The sequence below is a fragment of the Microcaecilia unicolor genome, chromosome 5 (genome assembly GCF_901765095.1).
Source record: "Microcaecilia unicolor chromosome 5, aMicUni1.1, whole genome shotgun sequence".
Taxonomy (NCBI): domain Eukaryota; kingdom Metazoa; phylum Chordata; class Amphibia; order Gymnophiona; family Siphonopidae; genus Microcaecilia; species Microcaecilia unicolor.
The window spans coordinates 93482202-93496606 of NC_044035.1; the positions used below are offsets into that span (position 1 = coordinate 93482202).

At 42.8% G+C, this 14405-nt stretch overlaps 1 protein-coding gene across 1 annotated transcript in view; it reads right to left on the reverse strand.

Moving 5' to 3' along the window:
- The window catches only part of DNTTIP2 (deoxynucleotidyltransferase terminal interacting protein 2), a 50945-nt gene that overhangs the window by 7698 nt on the left and 28842 nt on the right, over positions 1–14405 (reverse strand). The window contains 4 exon segments of the mRNA XM_030203105.1: positions 7467–7631; positions 11695–11781; positions 13859–13948; positions 13950–14001. Of these exon segments, the coding sequence (XP_030058965.1) occupies positions 7467–7631; positions 11695–11781; positions 13859–13948; positions 13950–14001 (394 nt within the window).

The window sequence follows — 14405 nt, forward strand, 5'->3', positions numbered from 1 at the left end:
TATACCGCTAAAATCCCCTTTCCAGGTTCAGTGCGGTTTACATCACTGGTGGAACATAGATTGAATACAATCTGGAAGGTGAATTATCGGTTGAATGCAATCTTATAGGTCACTAGAGAATAGAAGAGTAATAGAGGAGAGACATTTAACAGACCTAAAGACAGTTAAGGGATATAAAAGCAGTACTACTACTACTACTACTATTTAGCATTTCTATAGCGCTACAAGGCATACGCAGCGCTGCACAAACATAGAAGAAAGACAGTCCCTGCTCAAAGAGCTTACAATCTAATAGACAAAAAATAAATAAAGTAAGCAAATCAAATCAATTAATGTGAACGGGAAGGAAGAGAGGAGAGTAGGTGGAGGCGAGTGGTTACAAGTGGTTACGAGTCAAAAGCAATGTTAAAGAGGTGGGTTTTCAGTCCAGATTTAAAGGTGGCCAAGGATGGGGCAAGACGTAGGGGCTCAGGAAGTTTATTCCAGGCGTAGGGTGCAGCGAGACAGAAGGCGCGAAGTCTGGAGTTGGCAGTAGTGGAGAAGGGAACAGATAAGAAGGATTTATCCATGGAGCGGAGTGCATGGGAAGGGGTGTAGGGACGGACGAGTGTGGAGAGATACTGGGGAGCAGCAGAGTGAGTACATTTATAGGTTAGTAGAAGAAGAATGGTTGTTATGCTGCAGGTTTTGAAAACAGAAAAGCCTTTAACGTCTTCCGAAAGTTAAGATCTTATTTCTTTGTATTAAATCCCAACATCAAAAGAACCCCCAAAAAACACAAAAACAAAATGACACAGAGCACAGTGGCAAGGCTAATTTTTAAACTGAATAGATATACTAGCTTTTCGTCTTATCTTGTCAAACTGCGCTAGCTACCCATAGTTCAAAGAATCAGGTTTAAAGCTGCTTGTCTAGTTTTTTAAATTTTACAAGGCATCAGACCTGAACTGTTGAGTACTGTCTCATTGTTATGCATCGTTTGATCCAACAGACTGAAAGAACATCTGACTTTAGTTTCACTGTTTTATAAGGGAATCCGATTTCAGAAAATCCTTGGCTCTCTCTTCCCTGTATTAGGAGTTTCTTTATGGAATCCTCTGCCTCTCGCTATTAGATCAGAGATTAACTAACTTAACTTTCGGAACAGGTTAAAAGCTTTTCTGTTTCCAAAGCCTGGGGCATAACAACTACTACTTTTATATCCCTTAACTGTCTTTAGGTCTGTTACATGACTCCTCTATTACTCTCACATACTCTAGAGACCTATAAGATTGCATTCAATCTATATTTCCACCTTTCAGATTGTATTCAATCTATGTTTCACCTATGATGTAAACCACACTGAACCCGGAAATGGGGATTTTAGTGGTATACAAGATTTGTTTTGACTTGATTTGAAGGTAGCTAACTCTCTGATCTAATAGCAAGAGACCCAGGAAAACCATCCTAAACTTTTCTCGGACTAGAAATTTGTTCAGGGCCCTTAGGTCTAGGATGGGATGCATCCCCCTTGTTTTCTGCACAAGGAAGTACCTGGACTAGAATCCCTGCTGGAACGGGTTCTACTGCTTGGGCCTTTAGAGGGGCGGAGAGTTCCTTTGCAAGTATCTGCCTGTGCTGAGAGCTCAATGAATGAGCTCTCAGCGGACAATTTGGAGGTTTGCGATGCCAATTGAGGCGTATCCGAGATGGACTATTAGAAGAACCCACTGGTCGGAGGTTATAAGAGGCTACCTTTGGTGAAAAAAATCTTAGCCTCCCCCAACCGGCAAGTCATCCGGGATGGACACTGTTACTGCAGCTATGCTCTGCTGGAGCCAGTCAAAAGCTCATCCCTTGCTTTGCCTGGGGAGCAGAAGGGCTTAGGCGCACACTGTTGATGTGAACGAGCACACTAGGGCTGAACCTGAGTAGGCTGGCGAGCAGAAGGAAATTCTATGCCAAGAATAGTAGTAGGAACCGCTCCTTGGCTTGCCAAAAAATCCTCCTAGCTGAGAAGGTGGATGCAGAAGGTGCCCGGCAGGAGAGAGAAGATGTATCAGTATGCTTCTTGATTTGGTCAGCGACCTCCTCAACCTTCTCTCCAAAAAGGTTATCTCCTCAGAAAGGGGCATCTGCCAACTGCTGCCAGAGTGTTCCAAGACACAAACATGCAGCCATGAGAGTCTGTGCATTGCTATACTTTGAGCAGAGATCCTGGATGCCACATCAAAAGTGTCATAAGTGCCCTTGGCCAAGAACTTTCAATACGCCTTCTGCTGCTTGACCAACTGGCGAAAAGGCTCAGTGTGCTCCGGACAGAGCACATCCACCAAGTCAGACAACTGTAGCACTGAGTTTCACAAGTAGTTGCTCATGAAGAGCTGGTAGAATTGTATGCGGGAGATGAGAATTGAAGCCTTGTACATCTTCCTCCCAAAAGAATCCAGGGTTCTAGCTTCTCTGCCTGGGGGAGCTGAGGCATAGTCCCTAGTACTCCTGGCTCTTGAGAGCAGATTCCACCAACATGGAATTGTGAGGCAACTGAGGCCTATCAAAAACAGATGTACCGTGGATCCAATACTGGGTGTCGATCTTCTTGGGCCTAACAGGGACCGACAGAGGGGACTACCAGTTCCTGATGAGGACTTCCTTGAGTATCTCATGGAGAGGTGCACTCACAGCCTCCTTACAGGCGGGGCCGCAACAGGAGGTAAGGTAGGTTCAAGCACCCCCGATACTGATGCACACTGTTGCATAAGTCCATTCCAGCAGCTCAGGGAGCAAGGCCCGGATGCGTTCATCGAGGGCCGACGGGAAAAGCTGGGGTGCCGGCTGAGGCACAGGTTGCAGAACTGCTGGGGCAACATGGGAGCGAGATCTCCGCTGATTGGAGACAGATGCATCAGCATCTCCTGTATAGAGGGGGAGTGATCCTCCCGGTGCCGATGTTTCTCGGGTTGAATCCTCACATTGCCTTGAGGGTCGGGTCTGATGATGGACGGTCCCGGGGAGCCTGCAGAGAAGGTGGCCTCGAGACAGGTGGAGACCCACTCAAGGCTTCACTGCTCCCAGGGCCAGATGCACTAAGGTCCTCGGAAGAGCCCTTCCCTTACCGATTCCATAGCGAATCGGTAGGGAACAGGCATGCATCAAGGAAATGGAATGCAAATGAGCTGCTCGTTGTAGCTCACTTGCATTCACTATTCCCTCGGAAGCCAGTTGGCTGGTCGAGCATGCGCAGAGCAGCCAAGCGTTATGCTGGCTGCTCTGCGCATGCCAAGGACATCTTTCACTCAAGTCTAGGGAGAAAAGGATGAAAACGCAAATAAAAAAAGTCAGTTATTTCTTTACGGGAGCGCATGGGGGGGCTCTCCCATCTGAACACACGTCCTCTTGATCGGACTCCTCCGCCTTTTCTGCGCATGCCAAGGACATCCAAAAGGACGTCCCTGACGAGCACTGCCAGAGCCGTGGGCCGGAGCACAAGCTGGAGCCGCCGATACAGCCGGTGATCCCTGCCACCCCACTCTCGGAAGGAGAAGGATTGCGCATCGGGACGTGCGAGGATGCCCTATCAAAAAAACTATTTGGACGTCCCTTTCGATTATGCCCCTCCTCCAGGTCTCTCTCAGCCAATCACAGTGTGTTTAGCTGACACCGGTGTCAGCTAAACACGCTGTGATTGGCTGAGACCTGAAGGAGGGGCATAATCGAAAGGGACGTCCAAACAGTTTTTTTGATTGGACGTCCTCGCACGTCCTGATGCAGGCGGTCATTTGGGGCACCTCCAAAAAAGATATAAATATAAATATTTTTTGTCCGTTTTCTTTCTGAAGGAAGAGCCAGCAGGAACAGTGCCTGGGTGCAATCTCGAACAGGAGGGGGGCACAGAGCAGGCAGAGCCGCCGGGGAGGGGTCACTTCTCCGGCGGTGGGCATTTCGGGCACTGAAGGACACCCAATAGAAAACTATCTGGGGGAAAAAAACGCCTAAGTGCTCGTCAGACACGTCCTTGTTTTTGAGTGAAGGATGTCCATGTTAGGCACTTTAGAAGGACGTCCCTGACGAGCACTTGGACGTCTTTTTTCCCCCCTTCCGATTCCCTCACTGCAGCCCCAACGAGAGATGCCACCCCCTGTGTCGGGACAGCAGAATCCGAGGCACACAAACCCTCCAAACTACCTAGATTTCCAGGGGACAAGACAAAAAAAGCAGCGCAGCAGGAAGAGAGAGCATCCTCTGATCGCTGCTTCCCGTGAGTGTTTTGGAGAGAGAAGGCAGAGTAGTAGCCCTTCACTTAAGCTGCAAATGTCCAAGTGCTCGTCAGGGACGTCCTTGTTTGTTTTTGTGAGTGAAGGATGTCTATGTTAGGCACTTTAGAAGGACGTCCCTGATGAGCACTTTTTCTCCCTTCCGATTCCCTCACAGCAGCCCCAACGAGAGGTGCAGACCTCCCGTTTTCCACGGTAAGGGGATCGGAAAACGGTAGTGCATCTCATTATAATAGCCTTGCAATGGTAGTGCAGCTCATTATAATAGCCTTTGGATCATTTGCATTCCATTTTCGTTAGCTGCTACCGTGATCGAAAAATGCCCTTTTGTGCATGTCCCTGTTTACTACTTGCACGTTAAACTGGCTAAAACCAGTTTAAAACCCACGTTGCTGGCTCGGAAAGCTTAGTGCATCTAGCCCCCAGTGTCCAAGGGTCTAGAAGCAGCCATGCTGACGCTCCAGATACCGGTGCGATGCTAAACGTCGATTCCTCTGACCTCAATGCCCACGTCAAAGAACCATTTTCCTCTGTTGGATTACTTTTAGATAGATCAGACTGGGACATCCAAGACGGCCACACGCATTTAGGAGTGCTACAGACCTCATTTCTTCAAAAAAGAAAAAGGCCGAAAAGAAGAGGCAAGGCAGCAGCTCGGGCTCCCCCAATGTCTACCTCTCTACCTGGCGGTCCAATTGATCGTTTCTTGAGGACTCCAGCTCAAAGCAGAATGATTGGGAGTGGTACCATAGGAGACGCTGGCACAATGGAGGATATTTTAGCGTCTCCTGGTCTGGAAGTAATTTTGAGCCCCGATGTAAGGACTCCGCCCCCACAGCCATTACGGACGAGCTCTCCCTCTGAGGGAGCGAGCAGCCAGATGCTGGGAAGCTGAACTGAACCGATCCCGAGTGAGGCCCATACAACACAAACTCAGAGAGAATCAGGGGGACGGTTACCTACCCCTGAAGTAAGCAGTCCGTTGGTATTTGGCGCGGGACTAGATGGCACAGGTAATGAAGTGGAAGCACATTTATTGAATATGCCCTTAACTTTCTTGGAGAAACCATCCAAAGTAACCTTGGACTTTTTATGGGACCTGGTCGCTCAGCTGGCACAATATCAACCACAGCAAACAAATATATGGTTTTAAAAAAAAAATGAAAGTCATTGAAAAATCAGTGTAAAAAATGAAGCTGAAATTAAAACTCTTTCTGAAAAAGTTGTTAAAATAGAAGAAAAAGTCATAAAAGTTGACAATACTCAGATACATATTTTGAAAGATATATCTTACATCAGGAATAAAATGGAGATTTTTGTGAATCATATGAGAAGATATAACTTGAGATTTATAAACTTTCCAAGACTTAAACTGGTAAACTCACTTGAGATGTTTAAGCGATACTTCAAGTTTTGGAAATATCAGAGATTAATTTACTACCTATTACTCAGACTTATTATGTACCTCAAAAATTACAAGAAATACCACAGGAACAAAAACAAGAATCCCTGGATGTTACAAATTTTTTGGAAACCTCTGATACTGAACAAGCCACTGCAGCAACCTTGGTAGCCACAGTGGCTTTAATCCCAGACAAACAATGACTATTCAGAATGTTTTTCAAACATAAGGATAAATTATTTTTGGGATTAAAAATATTTCCAGACGTTTCAAAGGAAACACAAAAGAAACGTAGACAGTTTTTGATATTGAAACCAGAAGTTTTGCGACTAGGCGCTACATTTTATCTTTGCTTTCCTTGTAAATGTATTGTGTCCTATAATTCATATAAATATGTTTTCATGGATCCATCACAATTAACATCTTTTGTAGCATCTAAAAGAACTGAAGGAGTAGTAAGTAGTAATACTGTTTAAATGTCTCCTAGACGTTAATATTTCCTTGAAAATCTTTTTATCCTCCTATATTAAGGATGTTCCCCATATAATGTGGACTTGAGTGTTGAGATATGCGAATTTATATAAATTTCTTTTCTTTTTCTTCTTGTTTCTAACTTGCAACACTTTCCAATCAAGTGTAATTCCTTGAAATATTTGTTATATGCATAAAAATCAAAATTTAAAAAAAAAAAAGATAGATCAGACTGTATTTGAGTGATATTGTTAGCAAAATAGACAGCTAAATCTTGAGCAGAAGGACATATTTTATGTACGTTATCGACAGTAGTAGTGGAAGTTAGACCTCTAACTAGAGTGAATAGCATTTTATTGTCAAGGATATCCTGGCCTACTAAACTGCTGTAGTAATTTCGTTTGGATTCAGTTACCTTCAGTTTATATAGTGACGAAAAGCACGCTTCCAACTGGATTTATTAGTTGTAACTTTGCTTTTTCTCCATTACTTTTCTTTGGTCACCCAGTCAAAGAAGTCAATCAGATTCGTTTGTCAGGATTTTACTTTGGTAAAGCCATTTTGCCTCGGATCCTGTAACCTGTTGGCTTCTAGACAGTCAACTATCCTTTCCTTCAGTAGCAACTTCATTATTTTTCCTACCACTGACGTGAGGCTTACCGGCCTGTAGTTTCCTACTTCTTCCCTGTCCCCGCTTTTGTAAAGAGGGACATAAGCTCGTCTCCAGTCCTGAGGAACTTCTTCTGTCTCTAAAGATCTATTATATAAATCCTTAAGAGGTTCCGCCAGGACTTCTCCGAGATCCCTCATTATCCTAGGATGTATCCCATCTGGCCCCATACCTTTATCCACTACCAGATTTTTAAGCTGCTTATAAACGCTTTCTTCCGTAAACAGCATAATATCCACTCCATTCCAAGATATGCCCTCAGCAGCCAACCGCTGTCCTTCTCCAGGATTTTCTTCCATAAACATCGAAGAGAAGTATTTGTTTAACACATTCGCTTTATCCTCATCACTCTCCACATTGCTATTCTCAGCATCTTTCAGTTTTACAAGTCCATTCCTATAGTTTCTCCTTTCGCCAATATATCAAAAAAAGGTTTTGTAACCTTGCTTTACATCTGCAGTCCTAACCAAAGGCTTGAGTTCCTCCCCCAAGCTTCTTGAATGCTCTCTGTGCTTCAGACTTGCTATTGTTGGCCAGGTCACTTGTACTTCAGACCCTAAAACTAATGCTGTGAAACATGTTGGGATATAATCCACTAAGGGCTGGGGTTTTAAATAAAGTAATACTAAAAAAAATACATAAAACTTTAAATTAGGAAGAGGCATCTTACTTGAAAGTACTTAGGAAAGCCATCTCTATCATTCTTCTTATAAAACCGCTTTGGGTCCATAGCAGATCTCATTTTTAGAGCCTTCAGATCATTCTTAAGTTCCTCTGTCATTTCAGGGGCTTTCATACCAAACCAGCCATCACCTGTTGTCTTGGCTCGCTCTTCCTAAAGAAATAAAAAACAAAAAAGAATGGTCACACAGCATATACAAAGTCACATTTGATAAATCAGCTTTAAATGTATTTCCTCCAATAGTCAAAAGGATATGAAACCATAACGGATTTCATATTTAGCAAACTTCTTTGAGAAAGAACTACCAGAGTTCTATAATAAGCTTCAGCTAAACACTGCCCACCTCATCCCACTAAATCATTGGAATGACAAACAGCCAAGAGCCAAAGATATATATATATATATATATGCTTTTCTATGACTGACCACCTAAGCACAATGACTAGGATTCCTTCTCTGGTCAGAACAGTGGGCTGAGAGACCGGGATACAAATTCCATTTCTCCCAATGATCTTTATTATCAAGTCACTTCACCTTTCACTTTCCCAGGTGCCAAAAATTTAATATACTGTGAAAAAATATATAGCAATTACTTTTGAATCATTTCTAAACAAAGCATTATAAATCTGCTGAAGAGGCAAAGGACAGCCCAAGGTGTACAGAGGTGAGGGGCGACCCAAGGAATGTGGCTGCAAGTGAAGTGCCCCCTCCTCAGCTCATGTTTTTTTCTCTGTTCTAACTCATTTACTCTCACCTCTTCCCTTCAGCCTAGGGGTTCTCCACCCAGTCAGGTTTCCAGGATACCCACAATGAATATGCATGATAGATCTGCATACAAAAGAAGCAGTGCATGCAAATTTATCTCATACATATTCAGACTGGTTTAGAGTCTCCAAAGGACTGGACTGAGAACACCTGCTCCAGCCTAAGCCTGTCTCTGCAACACTGGCTAGGAAGACTACTGTCTCATCGTTTTCCACATGCATGGTGTCCTCAGTCTTCCCACATGGGCCCTCCCTTCCACATCAATTTCCCCTTTACCCATCAGGTTCCTCATCCTCAGAGCACCATCCTCTCCCTCATAGCTCCCCATCCTCTCTCCATTAGTTCCCTACTTGCTCTCCCTTTTCACCCAATATCCAAGTCCCCACCTCCATCCTCCCAATCAATCCCTGCTCTCCCCTCCAATCCCCAATCTGGTTTTCCATTCTTTCCTTCCTCTCTCCCCACCCCAGCCTCCAGAGCTCCTTTTACATTTTCTCTTTCACTGGCCTCTGTATTCAGCCCATAACTTCTATCATGGTTGCTCCTCCTGCAGAGGATCTGGTGCCATTCCTCTTCCATGCCCAATCACTCAAATCCGCTCGCTTGAGGGCATCATTAAGGATGCTCTTATTTATTTATAAAATTTGATGTAGCGCTTCTCATACATCATATACCAAAGTGGATTACAATAAAACTCTCGACCATCCCTGTTCAAAGGGGGATCAATGGTCTTTGTCATAAAGCATATAGGGATAGACAAAGATCTCACTATGAGAACTTTGGAAGAAAGATGGGAGAGAGGAGATGATATGCCACAGAGGTATATAAATGTCTTATAAATGCACAGGAGGTAGGCCTCTTTCAATACAAAGGAAGCTGTAGAACAAGGGAGCATAGGATGAAGGTGCTCTAGCTGCTGCCGCTGCGGTAATGCCGAAACAGCCCATTCACTTTGAATGGGCTGTATCAACATTGCTACATGGCATTGTAAACAGGGGGGATAGTCTTGAACATCTACTATAATAAAACTCACCCTCAACGTTCTGAAGACAACATTCTGAAGTCACTCAGTCACTCCCTGAAGGGTTCATGGATTCATGGTGGTGAAGCCACAACACTGACCATGTCTCTCTGCCCCGCCCTCGCATGACGGACCAATCAGAAAAAACACCCTCAACATTCTGAAACACAAAGGACCATCACAACACCGTTCCCAGGCAACACTAGGCAACGTAAGACGGATCAATCAGAGGAAACTACGTGACAATAAGGGAGGAGCATTCCCCAGCAGAATGGCTCATTATCTGTGCAGCACGGAGAGCACAGAACCACCGCTGCAACAAGAGAAGAATATTCCTGCTGTGGGTATGTGCAAAAATAGACCGGGGGGGGGGGGGGGGGGAATTTTTAAATGCATAATGCCAGTACTTAAGAGTGCCAGAGGGCCTATAGCACAGACTATATTTGGGATCGCTTGACATGGAGTCAGAGGAGCCGGAAAACAACGTGCCCGTCACCATCTGGGACATGGGCGAACAGGACAAGCTGCGGCCCAGCTGGAAGGATTACCCGCGACCCAGCCAGCAACAAACAGCGACCAAGGACAGCACAGCACATCCCCCAACCCCCAAGCAAAAAACAGAACACAAAAAAACACACAACAACCTGCACACACACCGCACCCTCACACACACAAAATAACTCTGTGACACATACACACACACACAAAAAAAAGCCACATGCTAGTGCCTGTTTCATTGGTTTCGGAAACGGGCCTTTTTTTACTAGTAAACAATAACATTAAACTTATCTTGCTTCAACTAGTAGCCAGTGTGACAGATATAAAAATTGTCTCCTGTAATTAACCTTGCTGTTGTATTCTGGACCAATTGTAAATGCAAATCTTGAGTCCCCAAAAACCAAAACATCAAATTAAAATAATCCTATTTCATTCTAACCAACAGCCTTAAATTCTCCACTGCTAGCTTTACTGTACTGTAAACGTCCCTGGCTGTGCTGAAGTTGCTTGAGAGGATATATAGCCAGCACTACATATGTTCTTGGTGCGGGAAGAACTCTTAATTCAGGGTGAGCTTATACAGTGTTCTATTCTTCTATCACCTTCTCCCACTACTCCAACCAGAGATACACCTAATCACATTGACCACCCTTCAACATCTTCAGTCCTTCTGTGACTGTTCTCTTGTGCTTGACTGCTTAAATATTAAATGCTTTACTTTTTGTCTATTTAGATTGTAAGCTCTTTGAGCAGGGACTTTCTTTCTTCTGTGTTTGTACAGTGCTGCGTACACTTTGTAGCGCTCTAGAAATGTTAAATAGTAGAAGAGGTTTGGAGGAGGTGTGCAAGTGAGACTGGGGAGTGATAAAAAATAAATAGCAGTGATTGTTTAAAATTTGTAAATGTTCTGGCTGGTTGAGTTTGTGCTGAGCATTTACACCAAGACTCTACATTCCCTTGATTACCAGTGGAGGAGTGGCCTAGTGGGTAGGGTGGTGGACTTTGGTCCTGGGGAACTGAGTTCGATTCCCGGCACAGGCAGCTCCTTGTGACTCTGGCCAAATCACTTAGCCCTCCATTGCCCCATGTAAGCTGCATTGAGCCTGCCATGAGTGGGAAAGCGCGGGGTACAAATGTAACAAAAAATTAAAAAAAAATGATCTTGTATTTCCTTCGTCAAAGAAAGCACACTACAAGTCAACTAGGTTATCGGCCACCTTCTTTTTTTTTGGCCCCATGACTGGAATGACCTCCCTCTTATAGTAGATCAAAACAGTCATTTTCTGCATTTAAATTGCAACCTAAAAAATACTATTTTGAATTGGCATGTGGACTTTTGTCCCTTACTTCTTAGTAGGTTTCTGATGTGTATGGGGACAAGGCAGTCTCTTTGTGTTCCTTACTGTTACCGCTCCAATTTTCCCTATTCCCTTCTTCTGTTGAGAATGAATAGTTAGAGTCTGTCCTATCAATTTTATGGCATTATTATTTCCTTTTGTATTTTTATTAATTATTGTAAACTGCTTTGTCCTTCTTTTAGATAGAGCGGTATAGCAAATTTATGCAACAAACAATAAACCATTTGATTAGCTGATGACTCAAACAATAAGTTCAAAAAGTAAGTTTAGCTGAGACCATGTGGAAAGAGCTGGTGAGTGGAATTACACAGTACACAGCACAGCCACCGAGCCCCACGCCAGAACTTTCCATGTATTCTCTCTTTGAAAAAAAAAACCTGAAAGAGCATCTAAGACCATAAACACATATCCATCTCACAGTTGCACACTCAGTGGAACCTCGCCAATCCTCTCCTCCCCTTCCCATGCACTTCTGCTGGAGCTCCAACCATCTGACCTGACCAGTGGTAAGCCAGGACAGCTAATGTTACAATAAAAAGATACCATATGTATTCTGTGAGCTGACCATACTTACCCTACGCTTTTTTTTCAGCTGACGAACAGATTCATTATATGGTGGAACACTCTCTCTCTTTTCAAAGTCAGGAGATAATATGCTTTTCTGTAAGAGCTAAAATACATATTAAAAGAAAATCTGTTAAATGCTAGGAGCATTAAAACCTAAAATGTATCATCTTGATGGCTTTGTAACAATAGCAAAAAAAAAAAAAAAAAAAAGATAGTTGAATTTATGGCAGGAGCTGGTGTGACCATAAAGTGCTTGAATGCAGCATCAGAAATCAGAAGTAGGATGGATGAGCATTAGGTATCCCTAGTTACCTCCCCAGTACCTAGGAAGCCACTATTCTTTCCTAATAATCTCCCATTTCTAGTCCTCCCCATACTTCTCTTACTAGAAAGGATGACCCAAACACTTTAGGCTCCGGTGCCAGTTACACATGCACTATTCTTCAGCCTCTATTGGGACATACATGCTTCCCTCCCAAGTAGCTCTGCATGCGTCTCAGCTTACCATTAGTGGCACCAAATCTCATCTTCTATTTGCATTCCCTGTGCTCCTATACTATTGTATCTGTACTTCTTACTTCTTTTTTAAACTGTTATTGGTGCTGAGGTCCTTTAAGTGTTAAGACAAACAAGTAAAACCACTCCAACCCTAGTTTATCCATACAAAGAAATGTTTCTCTCATTATACGTAAACACCTTTTTCTTCCTCTAGTCTGCTGTTTCCGAACAAACCAAATCTTTGGATATTACTTTTCCAAAACTTCAGCTCCACACTGAGAATTATCAACCAGCCTTCTCTTCTGTTACTCTCTGTGCCTCTAATGTCTATGATATAGGAACTCAATGGATTCCCCTTTTTTCTCTCCTTCATTCTAATTGCTGATTCATACATACTACTCTGCTGTACCCTTGCCTGTACTTTTCTGCATTCACAGGTCTAGGCTTTCTATCTCCTAGCTTTATTATAAAATTGGCAACATATCATTGTTATCTGCAGTTCTGGGGTTCCTTATTTGTCCCTGTTTTGTCCCCAACTTATTATTTCATGTGAACCCCTCCCCCCATTTATTTTGTACAGCACTTTGATTTTCCTGATGAAAGAAGGTTAAATTAATAAATCTTAAACCTTTTTAATCTCAAATCTTGCACTGAAAACCTCCTTAACTGCCTTGTTTGGGCTAATTATCTCTCTCCCTAAGCTCCTAGGAAATATCATTTCTGCACCTCACTCCCTCTTTAGCATTCTCAATCCCTCGCAATAAAGATTCAAAATCTGTCACTATACTGATTCAGATCTTTTCTTGGAACACCAAACAAGAAAGGAGAAGGGTTCCCCTACAGTATGAAAAATAACAAAAAAGTAGGGGTGGACAAATAGGCATATATAACAAAAAAAATTCAAGTTTCGCTGAGAACACGGCTTAAGATGGAGTTGGGTGGTGTTTCTAGCCTGTTTTTCAAGACTCCCTGATGAAGCCGTGTTCTTGGCAAAACTTGGATTCTTGTTGGAGCAGTTTTTCCACTGGACACCATCTCATCTTGCCTTTCAATGCTATACTTCTTGCAAGCTAAGTATATGTTTTGCAAGTGAACTAGTTATGCTACGGACGCCAACTGATTTATGCTATGGACATTAGCTTTAAGTGTGATGATTGAGATAAGGGTGCTTATATGTGGTTATATCATCACTTTGGGGCATCGAGTTATTTTAATTTGTTTAGACTGCTACTTGGATAGTTTATTTGTAGTCTAGCCATGGTTATAATTTCTAATTGAGCTATACTATCTCCAAGTTTTGCTATGTGCATATAATACAACGTAGTCAGACCTGGTGATGAGCCTCACGAGTTTTGCAGAACTGGAGGTCAAAAGTAATAACATGCCCAAAACCTTAAGTGATGGCCTTTATATAGTCTGTCAAAATCAGCTGATAGCAGAGCACAGGTTTTTTTTTAAACATTTATTCAACTCTATTACTGGTCATTGTTTTTATTTTCCATTTCTAGAAGTTATCTAGATTTCTACAGATAATTTTATGCAAGAATTCTGTGCTGCCTTGGGAAAGGCAGTATTATTAGTCTGACAAAGTAAATAAATGTTTGGATAAAATTTAGCATTCTTCAGATCCCACTAACATGACTTTTGCTTCAGTGAATACAGACCATATGTACATTACCTCCTCATTCTTCTTTTTTTGCCTTTATTTTCTTTACGGTACTAGAGTCAGGTTTTTGTTTGTTTACATCAAAACTGATATACAGGGCCTCCAATGTCTTTAACATTAAGCCCAGGATCTATACTGGTTGACAGAATGCTAAAAGAGAAAAAATACATTTTAAGAAAAGTAAGCATATCCTCTGAAGAAAAGAGAATGCCGATAATAATGTTGAAAGACCATAAGCCCATTAAGACAATTTCCTAGAAACTTCATGCAGCAATCCAGAAAATGTGAACAAAGTGCTTTGGAAGTTTCCCAGGTGTCAAGGGCCTAGTCAATTAAAAATTATAGATTCCCAAATGCTTACATGAATATTTCTAAAAAACATAATTGTAACCAGAGCTGCAGTGGAAAGTTTAACAGATTTCTGACATCCAGTTCAATAAAGAGGAAACAGAGGGAGTAACATTGCTTACATGTAGGGGGTCTTCTTGGACAAAATTAAATCAGGCGCACAAATGGGTAGCATCATCTGACACACCACAGCACCAGGTCAGAGC